Here is a 23,532-nt window from a genome sequence, read left to right as displayed (position 1 = left end):
TGCTGTACTTAAGTTACGGCCAGAAGGGAGGGGGGTAAAATATTGATGAAGTGGATGATCAGAATCATGCATAATTGTCAACACTTTACGGATCATGAATGGCTTAACACAGTCAGATAAACTGGAAGTAGCAACATCAATAGCTTTACAAGTTTGTGCTTTTTAGTGACTGAAAGCATATCAAAAAACAGATGGCACCATACAGAAGAACTGGTTCAATAATACTGCGATACAGAAGAAGATGATGAGGCTGGACAGACAGGTTTTTCATTTTATTTTTATTAGAAAATGGTTAATCACATTACATATAATCACATTTAGGGTGGTATAATATATAATCCATATTTTTGCATTCAGATCTTTTTCAGAGAAATTTGTAGTCGAGTCAGTGTTATTTCAGTATAATTAAGATACCATTACAGTTTCTATTGATATTTCCAATGATTTTTTATTTTCCATTTCCAAGTTTTAGTAATTGTGTTGTTTGACTTTTTATTTTTATTAGTTTTGTAGTTGTTTTAGTACATCAAGTTAAACCAGATGAAATGAGTAATGATTAAATAAAAATAAACATTTTATTTCATTTAATGTTTATTTCAAACAACAAAAATGTTTTTTAAGGGTTTTAGTTAACTATAAGAACCCAGAGTCAAGTAAACAAACACAAAAAACAAGTAATCGATTACTTTTTAATTTAATTATGTAAATGTTTTAATTGATGACTGACATAAATTTTATTCGCAAACATTAAATCATTAATAATGGTTACAAAACCCACAAACCCTACTCTTTTTGAAATATTTAATGAGCAAAATACAAAATGTGAAAAAATTTGACTCACCCTGACCATAGAAACTATTTAAAAATTGGCTATTGCTTAGGAACAAAATTAACACAATCTTTGTATCTATATATAGCCTATATAGTACTTTGTTTTATCATTTCACAAGTTGTGATAAAATAAGGTGGCAGAAGTCAGCTTCTTAACCTGTTAAAATAATAAAAACGAACTATTTGCAAGTCGTATACTTAAGATCATTTTTAGTCTCATGTTAACTTGAGACTGAACAATTAGAAAAAACGTGTATTTTGTATGTACACCTCTTTGGTGAATGTGATTTCACCAAGTACAATGTGTTCCTGGATCAACATCTTTCCAATCAACCAATCAGATTTGAGAGATTTGAGTTTACAGTTTATGTCAAGTTTAGGTTTACAACCAGAGTTGGGTTATTCTACATCAGTGTTATTCACTGCATCTCCCTCTGATTTTTGGGAAATGTTATGGGTAGGGTTAGGTTTAGGGGTAGGGATAGGGTTAGGACTAAACATTTTTCCGAAAGGAATGTTCCAGGATCAACAAAATTTGTCAACATGTCTTATTTGGCTAAATCACGGTGACCACAGCTTACAGTGATCTTGGTTAATTAGCACAGTTATTCAGACATAAACATTCTGTTTTATTATTTTAAATGTAGATTTGTCATTGGGGTCTTGGACTTAAAGTGAAGATCTGGCGTGGGACTGGAAACGTTCAATACGGAAAGGTGAGAGGTCGTGTGAGGGAACCTGCCCCATGGCCAATTGAGAGAGCACCTTCCCTATGATAGGGCCGAACTTGAAGCCATGGCCTGTGGAGAAAAAATGAGGGGGAAAAAAAATCAAATTTACTGAGAGGTGAATCATCATAGGATGGAGTTTACATTCATTCAATCCACTGGGGTAAAAGAACCGCACCTCACGGAAATGCACAACGGCCCTCTATAAATAGCCATTATCTGTCGTCCATTGTCTGACTCAGAAAGCCTTTGCATGAGAGAGCATAGAGGGAGCGAAAAAAACGCAGTCATGCTGGCACTATCACACCCACTATCATGAACATTCATTTCTTTTGGGTGGGTTTTGGCAAAATGGTACAGTAAATTAAGAAAGCTGCTCTCCTTTATTGAAGAAAAAGCCCCTATCACAGACTTTTCTGTTGTGTTAAATAGATAGCTTAAGCTTAAAATGATAATTCTGTCATTATTACTCACTCACCTGTCATTCCATACCCACCTTTCATTCAGAAATTTGGAATAATATGCACTACTGTTCAAAGGTTTGGGGTCAGTAAGATCTTTCAATGTTTTTATATGAAGTCTATGTTCACTAAGGCTGCAGTAAATGTATAAATATATTTAAAAAAAAAAGTAAATTAAAGCTGAATTTTTACTCCAGTCTTTAGTGTCACTGTCACATGATCCTACAGAAACTCTAATATGCTAAATATTCTAATATGTGGCTTACATTTTTGTAGGATTCTGAAATGAATAGATTATTTCAAAAGAGCAGCATGTATTTGAAATATAAATTGAATTTGTAACATTATAAATGTATTTACTGTCACATTTGATCAATCTGTCCTACCTGAATAAAAGTATTAGCTCTTTCGTCTGTATTTTCCATGTAATTACATTGAATAGAGATGTTTAAGCTTCTTAAAGAACTCAAAAGCACAATAATAAAATAATGAAATATGCACTGTATTCCAAGTCTTCTGAAGCCATAGTTTTGTAAGAAACAGACTGAAATTTAAGTTATATTTACTGAAAATCTTGATTTCCATCCTAACTCCCCTTTGCGAATGAGAATAATATCTTATTGATGAATAAACATATTTTCTTAAAGGTCCCATGGCATGGCATTTTTCTATTATTTTATAATGTTTCCTGAGGTGTACTTATATTGTTAGTATGATTTTTACATCATAAAATGTCATAATTTAGAAATAAAAGGCATTTTTTCTATACTGCTGTTTGCCCTGTGGCTGAATGCCCTGCTTCAAGAGGCGTGTCTGCTGTGAGACTTCAGTAAAAACGCCCACTGTTGTAATTGGCTGACATCTTTGCATTCGAAATGAGCGGAGGGGGCGTGGTTTAACGAGGTCTACCAGGCACGAGCTGCTGCCAGAGAGACGGATGGACCGGAGTTCACTTCACATCAGTTCTCTCAGCATGTCTCAGTTCAGTGAACTGTTGTAGTTACTAGAATATACTTCAGGTTATTAGTTTATTTCTAGTCGGAGGGGCTGTCAGTCATGTCAGAAAGTTAGTAACTCTAGTAAATTATGGATCAGCGCTGACTCGAGACGCGAACCCTTTAGAACGATTCAGTCTGATTTGGTGAACTGATTCGGTTCACTAAAAAGAACCGGTTCAAAAGAATGATTAGTTCACGAACCGGACATCACTAATGGGAGCGATTGTTAACAAAGTTATTTATAGTAACTACTGAGTTGTGAGAGCGCTGTCTGTCAGCGCAAGTTTATTGTGTTTGTATCTGAGAGTTCTGAATAAACACGAGTCCCAGTCACGCCGAGTCCGTCTTCATCATTATTCTACCAACTTTGTAACACATGCAATGTACCATTACCGCGAGATGAACGAATTAGTAAGTGTTGATTATAGCATTATTTTTAGATATGTTCCAATCATATGAAAATCGTCAGTGTCAGCATTGAGTAACGTTACACAGCGCAAACAAAGACACAACAGCAGTAATCGAATGTAATCCAGTTTATTGTGGGGAAAGCTGGCTAGCCTAGCCGGATACCCTCACGCTTACCTTACTTGAGGTTTATCTCTAAATATGTTACTCTGGTGATGTTGAGCAGAAACGACTGTATGCACATTTTAGAACAGATAGACGCGACGAGGACTTACAAAACATGGACTCACAAGATAGAAAACTCCGTTCTGTCGGGAGAGAGAGAAGCCGCAGTGTGTGCACGAATAATAAATAATTAGCTACACATCAGAAATCACTGATCACAGATCAGAAAGAACTGAAAAAAGACTTCTGTTTTCATTTGTTCATCCAAACACTGAGAAACTGCCAGCATTCACTCGTTCACAAGCCTTGATCTCTCGAGCGTTTGCATGGGCGTGCCAGATTCTCTGGGTGGAGGAAAGGGAGGTAACGGTTCCTGTTTGGACGTCAACACAGGAGACTTCAGGATTGGCTCGTCTGGCCTGTCATTTTCTCAAAGGCAGAGAAAGACAGCCAGAACTCGGTTTTACACTGATCAACATTTCTATCCACTTGGGGACAATAATCAGGCTAGGGGAACTCATGTTAATGTTGAAATACCTCATAAAATGAAATTTTCATGCCATGGGACCTTTAATGAATCTGATTAGGTTCACAAAACTAACCATGAATCAAACCATGATTCTCAAATTCAACTCATGAGCGAATAATGATTCAATTTCAGTCTGTTTGCTTTTAAAATACGTTAGCATGTTTTTGGAAAAGCTACAGTCCCCGTTTATTGTAACTGCATGGAAAAGAACAACCTGCACAATCTATTCTTTTTGTGCTCCTTAAAAGAAATGTGAGTAAATGAGAGAATTTTCATTTTCAGGTGAACTATCGCTTTAAGAAAGAGATGGAGATGGAGCTGGAGCTGGGTGAGATGTTTAAAATGCACTGCATTCTGCTCCTTTGTGGATTGGGTGGTTGTTTGAAGTCTGCAAGGCTGGTCTGTGAGTGGATATGGCTTTGACCGGCAGATGTGCGCGTGGAGGGTCTTCTGTTCTTGCTTAAACCCCACTGATGTGACTGGGTATCCATGGCAACCGGAGGGCCTTGAGCTCGAAGCTTGGCTTGAGACAAATTCCGAGTGGAAAGAAGGGCAACTTCCCACCCAAGCTCTGTGCTCTGTGTGTTTGCCCCTGAAACGGATCCAATTCGCACCCTTTTCGTTTTTCCCAAGCTGCAAATACAACAGCTGCGCTGAGGGCAGGAGAGCAGCGGGAAGGCGAAACGCTGTCATTATGGCAGACAATAAAATGAGAAGAGGCAGGGAGAGGTTAATAGTGAGTATTCCTCTGCTCCTATCAGAGTCGTAATGTATTATTAAGGCAGAAGAATATATGTCATAAATCATTAGCGTGCGATGTGCCAGAGCAATGGGACGGTACCGGTACAGTGAGGCAACCACACAATGCTTCCTGTGACACCTCCAGAGCAGCTCCTTTAACTGAGGACAATGCATCACAAGATGAATAGCTACACAGTACCGCTCAGCTGTACAGTATCTCTCTTCCTAACCCCTTCTTCCACCAAACGCCACTATCCGCGCCCCGTGCTGCTAACCAGCGCTTCTCTGAAGTGATTACCAGCGGAATTTAATTAGCCCCATAATTAGTCTAAGGAGGAGGTGATGTGAACAGATGGAACAAATGCCAGGTGAACCCTTTGGCCCCCTGAGAGGCGGGTTCGGGAGCATGCAGGAGCCTGGGGAACCAGCAACCGCCTTTAATTAAACGATAAAAGACCCCCGCACTGGGGGCTTCGCTTCCTGTCCTTCACCAGCGCCCTGTTCCGTTCCCTCATTAAAAAGTTAAGACACCTCTCTGAGTCTATGTGACTGTGTGTCTGTGTTTTACAGGGACACGAGTGTACAGAGTTCATTAGAGCTTGTATACTGACCCGAGAATCCAGCACCGATGATGATGTTGCCGTGGGTTGGGTGGGAATCAAGGACAAAGTGGTGGTCTGGTGTGACCTACAAACAACGAAGCAGGGGAATGTTAAACATCAAGTCTAGATTGTAATTATTTCTGCAAATATTTGACCTTTTCGTACTCTGAACATGCGCACGGCATGAATTATGAGCGCTGTTTGAACTGAACTTAAAAATTAAAGCTTAAGAGATAAGCCACTACATGCCTGAAATTGCTAATGAACTGAGGAATCGCAAACATTTACTTTAACTTCTTCATCGTACAGTACACTACCGTTCAAAGGTTGTTTTGAAAGAAATTAATACTTTTATTCAGCAAGGAATTTTTTTTAATAAATTGATCAAATTGGAATGATTTCTGAAGGATCATGTGACACAGAAGACTGGAGTAATGATGCTAATATATTCAAATAGAAAACTGATCTGTTATTTTAGCTGTTTTACTGTATCAATTAAAAAAAAACATCTTACAGACCCCAAACTTTTGAACAGTAGTGTAAAAAAGTTGTTTCGTCTCTAAAGACGCTTTTTCGCTTCGTCCTAAACAAATGTAATTTCTGATTACTACAAACAGAGACCGGTTCAGCAGAAATGATTGCTTTGATTCATTTTGAGCCGCTTGTATATTTTTCCTTTGAAGTATGAAAATAATCGATACTGTGGTTGGCTGACTGAGATGTTGTTCTGTAGATTGTATCGAAAACGACAGCTCTGTGCAGAATGCTTCTAGGTAACTGCTTTATACGGTTCCACTCAGTTTCTTGCTTTAATACTGAACTTTATCTCTGTGTGCTCACCGGCGTTCTGCAGATCTCCTGACAGGGCAGTCAAGGGCAGTTTATAAAGGATTTAGGTTGTGTTGCATCATCGTTGTCCTTTTTCATGTTTGATGTGATTGTAAGCTGTGTTTGAATGATTTTTTCATTTCCCCATCTGGATGGAAACTTTGCTTGGTCATGCAGATGTTAAAAATGAAAACCTGCTCTGACAGAATTTAAGTCAACAAAATATATATATATATATATATATATATATATATATATATATATATATATATATATATATATATATATATATATATATATATATATATATATATATATATATATATATATATATATATATATATATATATATATATATATATATATATATATATATATATATATATATATATATATATATATATATATATATTTTGTTGACTTTGAGAACAATGTTTTTCAACAATACCAGAAATCTAATCATTGTTATATAGGTCAACACGGTTAGTCTTATTGTTGGGATCTCGTTTTCTTGATTTACCATGAGGACCATGTTTGTACTGTTGTGAACTTCTTTTGTTTCTTGAAGTAGAGACCAGGAGAACTTGGATAGGTTTTTTCAGCAGGATTCTTTATTGAGAAAAACGTGCTGTCTTTGCGCTGAGGTCATCAAGTCTCAAGTCTAACTAAAGGAATTTATCTACATTTCAGGAGGAGGGATTATACAGCAGGGGAGGAGACACTCTGAACAATACAATGCAAATGTTGTATAGGTAAAAGGACCCACCCTACTATGAAAGCCCTACCAGTCCCATTGAATCAGCATAACTATTTGCATGCTGATACTGGCCAGGAACTCCAATTCCAAGAGCCATCCCAGAGCCATTAAAGACAAATGGTGCTCATATTACTTACAATGAAGAGAACAGGAACTGGCCGGGAAGATACAAGTTTTGGGAAAAACCGCCCAGACAGAGTATCACTAATCCTAATACCAATCAGCCAAACGATATTGTGCTCTGAGCTTGTTATGCTAAATGGTCAGGAGGTGCATAAAGACAAAAGACTTAATGTCTCCAACCCATGGGCTGATTAACTTGATCATGTTAGAATGAAGTCAATCTTTGCCTTAAACTGTACCACAATATATTTCAAAAATTAATACATTTGTAATCTTACAGTACCATGCTTCAGAGACAACACTATTTTGTTGCTAACATAGCATAATCAGAAAGAGCTTTATTTTTAGTAACATTAATACAGCATTTTCTCTACCATACAATATATTTTAAAATGAATTGCATGCTATTTAGCAACCCAAGTCATCCAGCTTTTGTTAAAGGGATAGTTCAGCCAAAAATTAAAATTAGCCAATAATTTACTCCATCAAGTCATCCTAGGTGTATATGACATTCTTCTTTCAAGTAAATTTTCAGCCGACCGCCTTCCGTGGAAAAGTGTTGAATTTTGAAAGTGAAACTCAAGATGCGTACGTGACGTCATGACGAGCCTACCTGGTCGCGTTAGTCTTTCGATCGGCAGGTGAACTTTCAACAATTTTTCCATAAATTGAACAGGGAAGGCGGTCGGCCGACAGTTTACTTGATAAAGTTTTAAATATGGATATTTTTCTTACACAAACGCATCGATTCGCTTCAGAAGGCCTTTATTAACACCCCAGAGCCACGTGGAGCACGTTATTTGATGGGCAGAAGCACTTTTTATGGATTCAAAAACAGAGCAACTATAAATCCAATTCTATTGCTTGGATTAGCCTGGACTTTTGTAATATAACTCCGATGTTATTAGTCTGAAAGAAGAATGCATAGACCGTAAAAAAATATGGACGACGCAACTTCATTGACTTCCGCTGACCATAGTTGAAGCTTTCGTAGGCCCGCTCACGGCGCTGACATCTTGGGACCGAGTCTGCGCAGTAGCGATCTCGGGACCGGTGTTGCGCAGTAGAGCACAGGAAGTAGAGGCGCGATTATCAAAAGCCCGCCCACACTCTCACAGATGCATAACAATTAATTATGTTGGTGTGAAATAAACAGTTATAGAAATTTAGAAATTAAAGCTAAAGCTCCAATCTTCTCCCTAAAATCCCGAAAAAAGTCCGTTAGTGCCTCAGTTACAACTTCACTCAGAGAAGCCGTCAATCTCAGCTGTCAATCATGACGTCACACCCCCCGTTTTTATAGCATCACATAACTCACTAAAACTAAACTAAAACGAACACTTGAAATGAAATCATCTTAATAAAAACTGCCTAAAATGACAGAAACCATCTTTAGGAAACAATTATTTGAAGTGTAATTGAATTGTTTAGTGTGTCTCGCTCTCCATTCAAATACATGGAGGGGTGGGGTTTAGGAGCTATACTGGGACCAGTCACCGGGGGGCGACCGAGGCGCGGAAGCTTCAGTTTCTCACAGGAGCGCTGCAGGCTTGGAAGAAGGTCATATACACCTAGGATGACTTGAGGGTGAGTAATTTATGGGCTAATTTTCATTTTTGGGTGAACTATCCCTTTAAAATTATATTCTAATATCGATCTAGCTTACTGCAATGTGCAACAAGTAGAGGAATGTTATAACATAACTTTCAACACGCTCAAATATATTTTTAGTAAGATTGTTTTAACCAAGTAAAACAGCGTTGAGTTACAGCCCCAATATTAATTTGTCAAATAAAGTGATCTGTATGAGTAGTAATACAGCACTTGCAGCTATTTCATTAGTTTTGAAATACAATAATGTGATTTTAAGTGATCAAATGTAACTGTAACAAAGTTAAAGTTCAGGGAAGACGGAGGAGGGAACCTGCAACTTTAATTGTTCAATAAACATAACAAAAGAAGCGGCAGCAGCCGACTGCAGCATAATAAAATCTCTGGAGCTCCTCCATGGGACTCGAGACCGGTCACGCAGGCGTCTCTCATTAGAATTCGTTCCACCAACCTCATTCCACTCCCACAGCTCTTGCCCCCCCCCAAATCTCATGATTCCACGCTCATTCACAGCGTTATCAAGCTATGCCTTTGTTATTGTTTTGAATAAGCGACCTCTAGTGGTGAAAATTACATACTGTGCTTTTAAATGAGAGGCTAACACTGTGACCCACCCAGATGTGTTGTGACAAGTTTCAAGCGACAAGCAATTGGTCGGTCCCAACCTGAATGTAAATCTGCAGGGTGAGGTGAAACATTCACAGCCAATCAGAACATTCTTTACTCTTCCATTTGTCCTGTTGTCAGGAGGCTAAAGTAATGTCAGAAATTAAATGGACTTCTGAATCCAGTGTAGACAGAGTGGGTTTACATGCACGTTAACCCAATTATGCTTAAAGGGATAGTTCACCCAAAAACTAAAATTCTGTCATCATTTACTCACCCTCAAGTTGTTCCAAACCTGTATGAGTTTCGTTGTTCTGCTGAACAAATAAGAAGATATGTAGAAGAATGTTTGTAACAAGGCAGATAGAGCAACCATTGACTATCATAGTATTTTTTTCCCTACTATGGTAATCAATGGTTGCTCTATCGGCTTGGTTACAAACATTCTTCTAAATATCTTCTTATATGTTCAGCAGAACAAAGAAACTCATACAGGTTTGGAACAACATGAGAGTGAGTAAATGATGACAGAATTTTCGTTTTTGGGTGAACTATATCCCTTTAATAAGCTGACAATGCGTGTGACCTTGTAAACGCGTTAACCCATTTTCTTTTATCGGAGTAAGGTCATAAACGGCTTAAGCATAAACCGATCGTCACAGCTAGATTTTTGCCCCTTACGCTGATTTTGCCAAGCATGTAAAGGCATTAACCTGCTTTGAAGTGCGCATGTGTGATATGTGACAGGAAGGCGTCCATACTGTGGATTTAAGCGCATCCAGACAGAGCGAGCGTCTTGCAGTAAGGGAGGAGGAAATTTATCGCAAACTCAAGACTTTTACTTGACCCAGAAAAATGTAAAAGTGTTCTCATCTGTAACTGCATGAGAGGATAATATATGAGCCGTAAGTTTCCTGCTGACATGTTGCAATTCTACTTTGGTTTTCCATGCTTTATTTAACATCACCACTGACATAACAAATGAAATACTCTGAGTCAGATATGCAAATTATTATTATTATAAGGTTTGACGTCACTACCAAGAAATAACCTGATTTATTGATAAAGTCTTGTAGTCTTGGTTATTTCAATAAGCTGTTTTTTTTATCAGCGTACTGGTGTGCATGTAAACGTGCTTAGGGATTATAGGTGTTAACCCCTTAAATGACTGAACGTCAGTGGGTGGGGCTTAAGGTTTGATAATGTAAGACTATTTGTTGATGTCTTGCTCTAGAGGCAGTCATATGCAAATGTATTTGCCTGTGTGACATCGCATATCCAACAGAATATGTTTTTTGATTATGGAGCTCTGTTAAATGCTTTGTACCATTAAAACATTTTGCAAGTTTCAAAGTTTAAAAACACTCTCCTCATAATAAACAAAGACCTCTCGTCTTTAAAATGTGGTATTTTGCATTACAATGAGAATAGGTTTGGGTGGGGTTAAAACATTTTTGAAGTTCACTCTAATATGACTGTGAGATGGCTCTATAATATGGCAACGGGCCTTAGAAAAAGAAATCAAGCATCCCACAAAATATCCTGTCGTGGTCTTTAGGACAAAAGACAAAAGTCTGATTTCCATGAAAGAAATAGCTTTTATCACTTTTCACCATATGAGGCTGTGTCTGATTAAGACAGTGTAATTCCAAGTGTCTAGAAAAAAATCAATTTCAAACCCAAGTAGAACTGAAATAAAGGGCTTGGTTCAATTCCAGCAACCGTTCAATCAAAAGGCACGTCAGAGTAAAATATGAGTCATGCATTCAAATATCCTTCTCTCCTCAAGTGAGAGAAAGTTTGGTCTGGGACACACAGTGGCAGATCGGTGACGGCACCTAAGGACAGGCAATGAAGTCACTCACCGTGTACAGGCAGCTCTCCACCACAGCAGGCACTGGCACCAGCCCAGGGAGACAGCGGGTGACGTAGCGCATGAGAATATCGATGTCCCCTCTATCCGTCTGTTTATCTCGCTCATCCGGTTCAGTCTCGCTGCCCATGTGGTAACACACCTGCTCAGACACATGCACGCACACTATGATCCATAAAGCCAAACTGACCTATGATACATTACGGATCTGTGATCCACTGCTCGGCATGCTTGGAGGAGCAGCAGATATACGTGCAGAAGCCAGGCTCCAGCGTCTAGAGCAGACATAATGCATCTAACATGACACAGCCATCTGTGCTCTCCCATTCAGGCTTGCTAAGTGTGATGAGACTGAAGACTCCTGCTGGGCTCTCCCGCATGCTGAAACAGAGCCATTAGTACCGGGAGAACATAGACCAGAGGAGAGTGCTGCTTCTCTTCTTCTGTAAAAGCATCAAGGACCGTCTATCCATTCGGAGAGCTATAGAATCACGGATTCTCTAAAAGCTCTCTGAGTGGGGATGTGTACAGTATTGATGCATGAGTGAATTGTGGATTAATTAACAAAGGATGAAAACTATCAATTATGAGATTCAATTGTGTTGAATCTCTGCGGCTTTTTCATGAGATGTGGGCAGGCGGTTACATTAATGCACTGGTCTGTGGTACATATTGATATGGTGGTTTAAGCTATATCTATTGTTGCCAAGGAGAAGTGCTTTTTTATTTAAAAACACAGGACGAATAGAGCATGAGACAACATGGAACACAAAGAGCAGGCTAAGGGGCCATTCACACAGAATGTGTTTTTGCAGTTAAAAACAAGAAACACAGGTCAGTGGAACGAAAGAAAAAAAACACCACAAGCTCTTGAGATGAGTTTTTTCAAATTTGAACAACTTTTAACTTGAGTGGCACATTTTTAGACAAAAAAGATGTTAGACGCGAGTGCAACGGTCAAACGCGTCTAGTGCATGTTTACATTGAAAACAATAGAAAAGTAACGCAGTGCAATGGAAAAAACACGTTCTGTGTGAACGGTCCCTAAAGATTTAGTTTTAAGATTTTTAGATGTAAGATTTTTTTTTTTTGTGAAACAGGAATCAGTTATTTTTGTATTATTTATATACTATTATAGTATGTATTAATATTTTAAATTAGCTTTTATGTTCATTTTTTACATTTTAGTTTCATTTTATGTTTTTATATTTAGCCTTAATTTATTTTTTATTTCAGTTTTAGTCTTATCTAAGATATCTCAGTAGCCAATTTTCTTTTTCTTTTAAGTTGTTCATGTCATTTTTATATTTCAGCTTTATTTCATTGAATGGAAACTATTATTAATAGTTTTAGCCAGACTTCAACCTGAGCACTAACCACTTGGCTGTGGCTCCAACCAAACCTGTTCTTTTAAAAACAGCAACCCTCCTGTCACTCACCTTCATTAGTCCTGGATACTCATTGGACGGGAGGCCGTAAATGTCATATTCCCCTTCTTTCGGCTCCATCTGTAAAACACATGGAAAACGCTGGCCGACACTATAGGTGCCTGGGATCTTCTCCTTCCAGTAGCATACATTAATCTTTACAACCTGCACAGAAAGAAATGATCCAAATTAAAGATAAAAAACAGCACTGGGGCATGTTAATTCAAAATTAATATAAACATTGATATTGAACTCACATCAGGGTAAATGTAATAAGGAATCAGTAGCTCAGAATAGTCCACAGCCTGTCTTCTCATTCAGAGACCATAAAAATTCACCAGTGCACAAATTCATTGCTCATGTATTTTCGTGCTCACCCAAGCGCAGACTTTCAAGCCTGTGCTATCCTGAAAAATGCAATTCCAATTCTAGGTCCAATTCGGAGTTTAACTAACACAGAATACTTTTTCCATCACTTCTCCCGTGGCATGTGACACATAAGAGATCTCTGTGGACTGGAGTCTCTGGGAGCTGTTTATAGGATTGGGAGGTGAGTATAGGGTGGTTTCTGTACATTCACAAATAACTCACTTTTCATTCTGCCCAGGGGTGTAATCCAGATCAATCTATATGTGGCTGTGTGTGTTTCACTAGCTATGGCTGGTAGACAATATGCTTTATATATTCCCAAGCTTCCATTTTTCAGAACCTGTTTTCCAAACCCAGACATTTCACACATGATATATTGTTCCATGATGCCTTGAAAGAAAGAAAGAAAGAAAGAAAGAAAGAAAGTATATAGGTGAGTAAATAAGAGAATGAATGAACAGATTAAACAAAGAGGTGAAAAGAAAGAAAGAAAGAAAGAAAGAAAGAAAGAAAGAAAGAAAGAAAGAAAAAAGTATATAGGTGAGAAAAATAGTGGGTGGATGGATGGATGGAAGAAGGTGAATGGATAGATAGATGAAAAATAATGTGATTAGGTGAATAATTAAAAGAAACAAAGAAAGAAATTATGTAGAAAAATAAATAGGGTAAGAAGCTGAAGAAAGAAATATAACAAATGGATGGATAAATGAAAGATAATGTGATTAGGTGGAGGAAAGAAAGAAAGAAAGAAAAAGAAAGAAAGAAAAAGTATATAGGTGAGAAAAATAGTGGGTGGATGGAAGAAGGTGAATGAATGGATGGATGGAAAAGTGAGTAAATAAGAGAATGAATGAACAGATTAAACAAAGAGGTGATATAAAGAGTAGGTGAAGAAGGAAATATTATGTTGGTGAAAAACATTAAATGGATGGATGGAAAAAGTGAGTAAACGTGGGAACAGACGAAATGAAGGGGGTAAGTAGGTGAAGAAAGAAAACAAATGGATGGGTGGAAAGATAAAAAATTATGTGATTAGGTGAATAATTGAAGGATACAAAGAAAGAAATTATGTCGGTGAGAAATAATTAATGAAATAATGGATGGATGGAAGGAAGGAAGAAAGAAAAAGAAGGTGAGAAAATAGATGGATGGATGAAAGATATAATGTGATTAGCTAAGTAATTGAATAATTCATGGACGCATGAAAAGTGAATGGTTGAAAAAAAAGTAGGTGAGTAAATTAAATAAAGAAAGAAAGTAGCTGAATGAATGAATAATGAATGAAAAGGGTGAGTACATGAATGAAGGAAGATGACTGGATGTATACACCTTGAGCGGGAGCTGCAGTCCAGTGTGTGTCAGTAGTGTGTTTGCCCAGGGTCCGGCCGTGATCACCAGGTTCCTCCCTCTGTAGACTCCAGAGCCTGTGGTTACAGTGACCACGGCACCAGGTTCGATGTCAATCACTTCCTCCCCGTCCTTTATCACACCCCCACTGGACTGAACGAGCCTCTGAAAGAACACAGACACCACATGCAGAAGCAGATTTAAATCAATTCAATCTGACTACAGTGTGTTCAACTTTCCTGCATAGACAAAGCTTCTTCAAAACAGCTCATCTATGACAGAAAATCCAACAGGGGCTGAGTTTGACACAGAGAGATGTCAACGGGGATCAGTTAAAACTGGAAAAAGCTGGTCAGATTCGGGCAACAGATAATAAAAGAGTTTCCTCAGTGAGAGCCAACAGGGAGCTTATCACTGCACTCTGTAGCTGCTGTAGGCAGAGCTTATTGAATCCAGTGAGGCGCTGTGTATAAAAGTGCATGGCCATATTCCCTAGAGAGGGTGTAAGGAGCCTTTAACAAGCAAGTTTGCAGCCATATCTTATCTTCGAGAGCTTTAAAAAAAAGCACGGTGAAGGCAACATTGAAGTACAGTTATGTACATAAAGAGCATTGCTCAATGATGCTGAAAGTTTAGGAGTCACAAACTAAGAGATTTATTTCCACAGTACACCGAAATTCACACTACTTGAATTGCTTTAACGGAGCTGAATTCTCTTATCTGGCAACAAAAATGAAAATCTGAGTAATTATAACAGCATTTATCATAAAAAGAGAATCTAAATGTCAAATAAAATGTCTTGTCTAAACTTTAAATAATACCCAAAACCCTTTTTCAGTCTGTATGCCTCTTTGCCAACCGCTGCAGTGAGCTAAAACTGATGAAGTGGCTCCCACGAGGAGAACATTTCAGTGATACTTCTATGAGGATGTGATAAAACACAATCGGTCCAAAGCGGGGTTTTGGAATGGTTGCAAATGTATTCATTTCGCATACATAATTAGATGAGCATCTGATAGCTTTGAGCTGCCAAGTATAAATATAAGATTGACGTGCGACATTCCAACAGCCTCCAAGAGATTTCTTTAAATAAATATTTTAATATGATTCACTAAAACAAGTAAGACTTTACACTACCGTTCAAAAAGTCTTTTTATGCTTTTGATAGATTTTTATGTGCACTAAGAATAAATTATTTACTTAAAATACAGCCAGACACTGTAATATAATGAAATATTAATGTAAAATAACTGTTTTCTATTTTAATATCTTTTATTTTTTATTCTGTGATAGCAAAGCTGAATTTACAGCATCATTATTCCAGTCTACAGAGTCACATGATCCTTCATCATTCTAATATGCTGATTTGGTGCTCAAGAAACATGATAAATAATAGATATTAAAAATAGTTTTATTATTTTCTTTATAAATATTTTTTTTTTGTATAAGGGTCAATGACAAATAAGTTTTAAAATGCATTTTTATGTCCAAAAAATGTATGGTGTTGATTCACATTGGTTTTACAGCTTTATTATTAATCAAGATTTCTGATTTTACCACCCAGAAAATGTCAGGTGGTGCGACCATATATTCATTTAAAATAATATACTGTCACAGGGTGTTTTGGTGTTAGTTCATGTTTCATGTTTTTAGTTCATGTTTACTGTCATGTTTCTAAGTTTGTCTTGTTCTGTCAGCTTCCTGGTTTTGTCATGTGTTTCATTGTCATGTGACTCCCATGCCCTCAAGGACATTTTTAGATTTGGGCTAGGGGTACATGGAGGCCACGAAGGCCACGCCTCTGTGGCCCCCTGAACCGCCATTACCGCCATGGCCTGTTGAACTGCCGTTACCGCCATGGCCTGATGAACTACCATTGCCGCCATGGCTATCCACGCCTGAGGGTCCAGGTCCTCCCACGCCTGAGGGTCCAGGTCCTCCCACGCCTGAGGGTCCAGGTCCTCCCACGCCTGAGGGTCCAGGTCCTCCCACACCTGAGGGTCCAGGTCCTCCCACGCCTGAGGGTCCAGGTCCTCCCACGCCTGAGGGTCCAGGTCCGCCCACGCCACAGGGTCCAGGTCCGCCCACGCCACAGGGTCCTGGTCCGCCCACGCCACAGGGTCCTGGTCCGCCCACGCCACAGGGTCCTGGTCCGCCCACGCTCCCAGGCCTGTCCAGGTCATGTCTGGGTCCGGTGCACGGGCCTGGCCCACCATCCCTCCCCCAAGACCGCCCCCCCAAGACTTTTTGTAGAGACTCTCTGTTGCTAGTGGTGTTTTGGTATTGTTTGGGCGTCAGGGGCCGCCCATAGAGGGGGGGATCTGTCACAGGGTGTTTTGGTGTTCGTTCATGTTTCATGTTTTTAGTTCATGTTTACTGTCATGTTTCTAAGTTTGTCTTGTTCTGTCAGCTTCCTGGTTTTGTCATGTGTTTCATTGTCATGTGACTCCCATGCCCTCACGTGATCTTGTGTCTTGTCCTGTCATTGGTTCATTGTTTAATCACTGTTCACAGGTGTCACTTGTCTTGTCATTAGTGTGTGTATTTAAGCCCTCATGTTTGCCATGTGTCTTGGTCGAGTATTACTATGTGTAACCGCTGTTGGTGAGTGTCTGTCTGTCTGTCATTTTTTTTTTTAGTCAAGTTTGTTTCAGTTCAAGTCACCATTGGATTCTGTGTTTCACCTTGTAAATAAACTGCACTTGGGTTCTCAACTTGCCTCCAGTGGAATATCGTTACATATACATATACAATATACATATAAATCACTGTAAAATGCATACCACATGGTAAATTCCCTTTTCTATGTGTTGCCTTTTAGTCCAATTCAAATAAACGGACACTTTTCCATAAGGAGTTTTTATTTTTATTTTATTATTTGTATACATTATATAATGGTTTACATTTATATTTCTTACTTCATTTTGCAATTGCAGTGGGAATTGATACTTTTAAATGTAAATTTGCTGGTCGCACCACCTGACATTTTAGGTCTTTGAAACACCACAACTCAAAAAGTCAATTGAATTATAAAACAAAAAAAAAGAGTATCTTATAAAGGAAATATTGTAGATCAATTTGATATGTGACATGTATTTATATATATAAATATTTTTTAAGGAAAATAATGAATTCGGACACAAATATATGTCATGTCATTGACCATAAATCATGATAAGTTGTTTCAGAATTCTTATGAATAGAAAGTTCAAAAGAACAGCATTTCTTTCAAATAAAAATCTTTTGTAACATTCTCCTCCGGTTTCACAGACAAGGCTTAAGCTAGTCCCAGACTAAAATGAATGTTTGAACAACTTGCACTGACATATCTTAAAATATGTGTGCATGTTGCTTTCAGTTAAAAAAGCTCAAACATGCATTTTAGTCTGGGACTAGCTTAAGCCTTGTCTGTGAAACCAGGGGTAAAAGTATCAATTTCTTGCAAAACAGACCCTAAACTTTTGTACTGTAGTGTATATGATCAGCTGACCTGTACAGCTCGGAGGGCTCTGTCCGCATACAGCACGCCGGCAAGGGTGTCAATCAGAGCTCCGTTCCCATCGGTGAGATTCACATTGGGAATGTGCTGGCTGAACTCCTGCTTCTTCAAAACTACTGTGGGAATCTTGTGCCTTTGCATCGTGGCCTTTAGGCGGGAGAAACCCTCGCCGTTCTCTGGACCCATAACCAGTAGGCCTGTGCGCCTGCGAAGGGAAGTGCATAAGACGATTTACATGTCCATGTTGAACAGCTGCACCTTGATTTAGGAGGAAGTAGGCTTTTTAGGCTTTGAGGCATGTGTAAATTGTGCAAAGTGCCATATGCGCCTGCTTGTGATGCAGGTGTCTTAATGTGAGGAGTTATGGCACTATAGATGAGAGGTTGGGAACACAGGTTTTAAATCAACAATGTGTGATAGATGGTCGTGCTGTTTTCTGTGGATACTGTTTTTCAAGGCCTGCTTCATCTGCCAGCCATCATGATGCATGGGCAGCACGAGTTCACAGGTCCAAGTCATTCATCAGAGATTTTTGTGACTGAATCCCCCACTGCGTGTGTGTGTTTGATTTGGGACACTGAAAGAAAGACTCAATGTCATGTTTGTCAATGCCCTTTATCCCTATTAGCAAAAATGGTAAGTTAGATCATGGTGGGTCAAGATCCTTTTTTAGGCCTTAGTTCAATTAGGACATTTAAGTAGCTTTTATAAAACGTTCCCGAAGGAAAAACATTACTGGTGTGCATCTTGAGATAAAAAAATGGAACTGACATTTTTAAGATCAGTGCAAGTTGCTTTCAGTTTTTGTCTGTGAAACCGGTGGATAGTGTTTCAAAAATGTACTTTAACTTTGTCATTTTAATACTGACCTAATCAAATATGCATAGAATTCTTTTACACAACCTTAAAATTGCCTGTTTTTAACTACCTCCGGGTTCTATCTAATGCAGTCTAGTTAGGAACGTCTGTAATTGCAGAATCCCCGTTTATTTTGACCTTGGTTGCACACTTTAGCTAAAGCTAAATTTATCATTGTGCTGTCTGTCACAGCTTTATTATGAATTTGATCTTTTTGGCAGCTCTCTGGGTAAAATAACAGTTGGTGGTTCAAGCTGCTGGCATCACATCTGATGTAAAAAGAAAATTAATCAAAACAAAGAGTCAGAACAGCAACTGTAATAGTGTCAGATATGATCTTCACCTTAATTAATTCAATCTCTTAATTATATGCATAATATTGTAGTATTTGGAAGCACCCTATGCAATGTTGTGCACCCTAGGGTTTTGCACAATATCAGCATAAATCCATATGATTTTGTGAGGACTTTGCAATGATAAATGGACAACACACACTATGACAATAGTGAATTCAATACATACTATGACTAGGATTATAATAAAGCATCTTTAAACTGTTTTCTAGTTGGTCTAATGCATAATAACCTTAACTGGCAAACAGTAAATCTATAAAGGTGTGCCGATATTAATCAATAGGACTAATCTTCAGAAAATAACAACTGACTTTGATGTGTACGTTTGGGGTCAGTAAGATTTTATATGTTATTCAGCAAGGATGCATTAAATAGATTAAAAGTGAAAGTAAAAACATTTATAATGTTACAAGATTTTGCACAAAAATATCGAGCAGTACAACAGTTTTCAACATTGATAATAGTAATAAATGTTTCTTGAGAAATCAGCATATTAAATTGATTTCTGAAGGATCATGTGACACTAAAGCATAGCTGCTGCCTAGCTTTGCCTTCACATGAATAAATTACTGTACATTTAAAAATATATAAACTTTTTAAAATGCTGTATATTAAATATAAAACACTACTTTATATTGTAATAATATTTCATGATATTACTGTTTTTACTGTATCTTTGATCAAATAAATGCAGCCTTGGTGAAAATCAGATACTTATTTCAAAAAGATTTAAACCCCAAAAGTTTAATATATTTAGTTTAAAAAAGTGAATATTTCCATTTAAGTTAATGCTGATTGCCATTGTTGCCATATGCATTTAAAAAGAAAATAATTAACTGCTGGTCTTAAATGATAATCGCAATCCACTTTATTACATTTACTCCAAAAAATTATACAGATTTATTGTCCAAAACCGCACTTTGCTTAATAGTTTTTAAACTGTTGGAAGACACTGAACACTGAGTGGAAGACACTGTTGGAAGACACTGATGGGTTTTGTGACACACGCATCCAGCGCAATTATCTTTGCATAATACCCTCACCCAACAGACACTCCCACCTAAGTGAACACTAAGTTTGGAAAGCAGGTGCCATCTAAGTAGTGCACATATCTATATAAGAAGAAAGGAACAAATCCAGCATTCTTCAAAACCTTCCACCCATTTTTCAGTCCCTGCCCTGCAGTCTCTGAGATGCTCAAGGGCACAGGTGGCCTCTCATCAGGACCCATCCGTCAGAGAGCTGAGATGGATAGCGGCGACTGAAAGAGGAAGGCCACTGATTCTGCATCAAGGCTGAGTGGGCTTGATCCACTTGTGATCCATTACACCTCTCAGACACTGGAAAAACAAGTGTGCACCATAGTCTGCGGGTGATGCTCAGGGACTAGAATGAAAACGCTCCCTTAAAGTTATGGTGAGAGCTATGAAAAGTTTCGATGAATGTACAGCGTCTACATGTTGCATAGGGGAAAGAAAATGTCATCATTTTTCCTTAGACGCTTACACGCACTCACCTGTACAGCTCAACACCTGCTTCTTCCTCAAGCTGAGCCCAGAGCTCATAGCTTTCCTGCATCATCTGTATGTAGAAATTTTCCTCATAGGCTTTCCGTATGATCCTGGTCTGGCCATGAGAGCTCCCTCTGGAGTGGGGCAGAACAAACTGGGGAAAAGGGGGAATTCAAAGAACACCATAATCCCACTGGATGTGCATTGCCTTGTTTTAATAAAAAACAAAAACAACAACAACAGTAGAGTCCAAATGTGACCCTGGACCACAAAACTAGTCATAAGTCGCACGGGTATATTTGTGGCAATAGCCAACAATACATAGTACAGGTGAAAATTATAAATTTTTCTTCTATGCCAAAAAATCATTAGGATATTAAGTAAAGATCATGTTCCATGAAGATATTTTGTAAATTTTTATTATTAGTAGTAATATGTATTGCTAAGGATTTAATTTGGATAACTTTAAAGGCAATTTTTTATTTTTTTGCACCCTCAGCTTTCAAATAGTTATATCTCGGCCAAATGTTGTCCTATATCCTAACAAACCATACATCAATGGAAAGCTTATTTATGTATGATGTGTAAATCTCAATTTAAAAAAAAAAATCCTTATGAATGGTTTTGTGGTCCAGGGTCGCAAATGTTATATGCAAAAATGAATGCTGTCTTACAATTTCCTTAGGTGAGTATTCTGCCTTGACACGATTAAACATGTACTTTCTAGCATTTGTCTTATGCTGTCATTTGGGAATGAATATGTCTGCAAATCATGCTGTAACCGACCTTCTCCAGCAGTAGAGTTTTCTGCTTGTTTTTGGCCAGCTGATAGGCAGTGCAGGACCCCTGGATCCCTGCGCCAATGACGATACAGTCGTACACTTCAGACGACATTTCCAGCTTTAGTTCTCTCTCGTGATATTCTTCACGATGAAGTTTCCGTGACCTACTTTTCGTAGTTCAAAGTTCTCCGGTTTCACTTATGTAACCATGATCAGCTGAACGTACGAACCGTTCGCCTTCTGGCTTTATAGTACACTAAAGTTTTAGTGATGAATGGAGAGCCCCCCCCACCCAGAACCGCTATACGTCATGACGTACAGTAAAAACGCCCATGGCGTATAAAAAGACAAGAGGCTTGTTTGAGATGCGCCTCGCCTCGCCTGCAGTTCAGCCGAGACTAGGCGGCTGCAGTGAGGGGAGGAGTGAAAAAAGTGCAGGCAAGACGGACAGTTCTCTCTTCTCGTAGTGGATCCGACACCTGCGAGATCAAAGGCGGATATCGCGGGATTCACACTCGTGCGCTTTGTTGCTGATAAACTGGATGTAATTTAATTTCTGTTACTTTTATATGAAAATAAATATTATGAACAAGACACCCAAAGTTTTTGTTATTTATTTCCATTCGAAAGACGTGTTTATCAATCATTTTACTTTAATTAGGCCTACATACATGTTTGTATATATATATATATATATATATATATATATATATATATATATATATATATATATATATATATATATATATATATATATATAATATGACAACAATCACATAACCCACAGAGAGATCGCCTTTTTTAGAGAGTTTGGGAATATTCACACCAAAAAACATGATATCAGAGTTTTAAAATCAAACATTTTTAAAAAGAACCATACATCACGGTTGTTTAAACCAATAAGCATTAAGCTGTGTCGTCAGGAAGTCGTTTCCCATCATGCTTTTGCTCAGCGCAGTCGGTGGAGAGCAGCTGCGCTCAACTGCAGAATCCGACACATCCGCCTTTCGCTCGCGAGAGTTTTTTGACATACGTCGGCATGACATCAGAGCAAGGCGGACCGCCCTCGGACACTTTTCTAACCGGAATGCATCTCGCGCTGATCACCGGTGATCGGTTCTGCGCAGATTTCGCTCAACTCAAACAAGCCTAAGAACGCATTTTTGTACAGATTTTGAATGGACTAAGTTGTATACTATGTTCTACTAAAAAAACGTTACAATAAAGGTTACAATGTGTTTTTATTAATAATGATGCTTATTGCCATGATTTTAGTTTGTTGCATCCTGATTTAACTAATAAAAACGAAATAATTTTTAACCCAAATATAATTTTACATAATTCAAAAGTGTAGGCCTACTTGTTTTGCAGGGCCATGCAGGTTGTAATAAAATGCTATTTGTTTACTCTGTTCTATGTTTGTTGAAGTATCATAATCGTAATCACGTCGTCATTCGTCAACATAGCAGTAGCCTGATCAGTTCAGTTGTCGTTCTCAGCTCATCATTATGAGTTTGACCATGTGCTCGGATCGATTCGGTCCAAATAATTCAGACAGATTTTTTAATCAGTTCAACAGATGATTCAATGATGGAAAAGAAAGATTCGTTCATCGGACACCACAAGCAAGTGGATCAAACCTAGGGGGTGGGAGGCAGACGTAACTTTAGGCCTACAGATATATTTGTTTGTTGTAACGTTACTTGTCGTGATTCGTTGTTAGGATGTTTCACTGTTTAGCCTATATCTCTTTTTCACTTCTAAATTATGAGAGAGCGGAACTGATCCGCCTTTGGAAAGCCAGCGTCTGTTTTTGATTTCGGTCGGACTCGGAGCAAGTTTTTCCTCAATAGTGAAGAAATGGAAAACCTGGAGTGAAGTTATTGCTTTTGGATTGCTTGTTTGTCTGAAGGTAGTATATAACCTCCTCTATATTTATTTATTCAAAAATACTTTGTTAAAGCAATAGTCATATATGTGGATGTATTGTAACTTTTACAAGCAAACACTGGCTTGTATGATTTTATTTAACATGAATGATTTTAGAAATACTATCAAGAGCATTGCTGTGGGTGGTTAATGGGATAATTGGGTGGTTAGTTCACCCAAAAATAATAATTCTGTC

General features: G+C 38.2%; 1 protein-coding gene across 1 annotated transcript; it reads right to left on the bottom strand.

The window, feature by feature from the left end:
* Window positions 1-257: 257 nt before the first annotated feature.
* Window positions 258-21,807, bottom strand: pipox (pipecolic acid oxidase). The gene is made up of 8 exons (XM_079823593.1): window positions 21,412-21,807; window positions 20,631-20,779; window positions 17,895-18,108; window positions 14,387-14,569; window positions 12,701-12,853; window positions 11,254-11,403; window positions 5,473-5,548; window positions 258-1,631 (listed from the first exon to the last, which is right to left on the bottom strand). Exons 1-8 carry the CDS (start codon window positions 21,517-21,519, stop codon window positions 1,501-1,503), a joined length of 1,164 nt encoding a protein of 387 aa, XP_079679719.1. The 5' UTR covers window positions 21,520-21,807; the 3' UTR covers window positions 258-1,500.
* Window positions 21,808-23,532: the final 1,725 nt, after the last annotated feature.

Source organism: Gobio gobio (genome assembly GCF_949357685.1).
Source record: "Gobio gobio genome assembly, chromosome: 8".
Classification (NCBI taxonomy): domain Eukaryota; kingdom Metazoa; phylum Chordata; class Actinopteri; order Cypriniformes; family Gobionidae; genus Gobio; species Gobio gobio.
The sequence above is the reverse complement of the archived record's forward strand: the minus strand, read 5'-3'. Positions and strand labels throughout refer to the sequence as shown.

What these genes read in the sequence shown, in the direction of transcription:
- pipox (XM_079823593.1), bottom strand. Translation starts at nt 21,519, where the DNA reads ATGTCGTCTGAAGTGTACGACTGTATCGTCATTGGCGCAGGGATCCAG. An exon ending in GACTGCAGCTCCCGCTCAAG is followed by an intron (nt 12,854 to 14,386) that starts GTGTATACATCC and finishes CTTTCTGTGCAG; the next exon opens with GTTGTAAAGATTAATGTATG. An exon ending in AGTATCCAGGACTAATGAAG is followed by an intron (nt 11,404 to 12,700) that starts GTGAGTGACAGG and finishes GTGTCTGAGCAG; the next exon opens with GTGTGTTACCACATGGGCAG.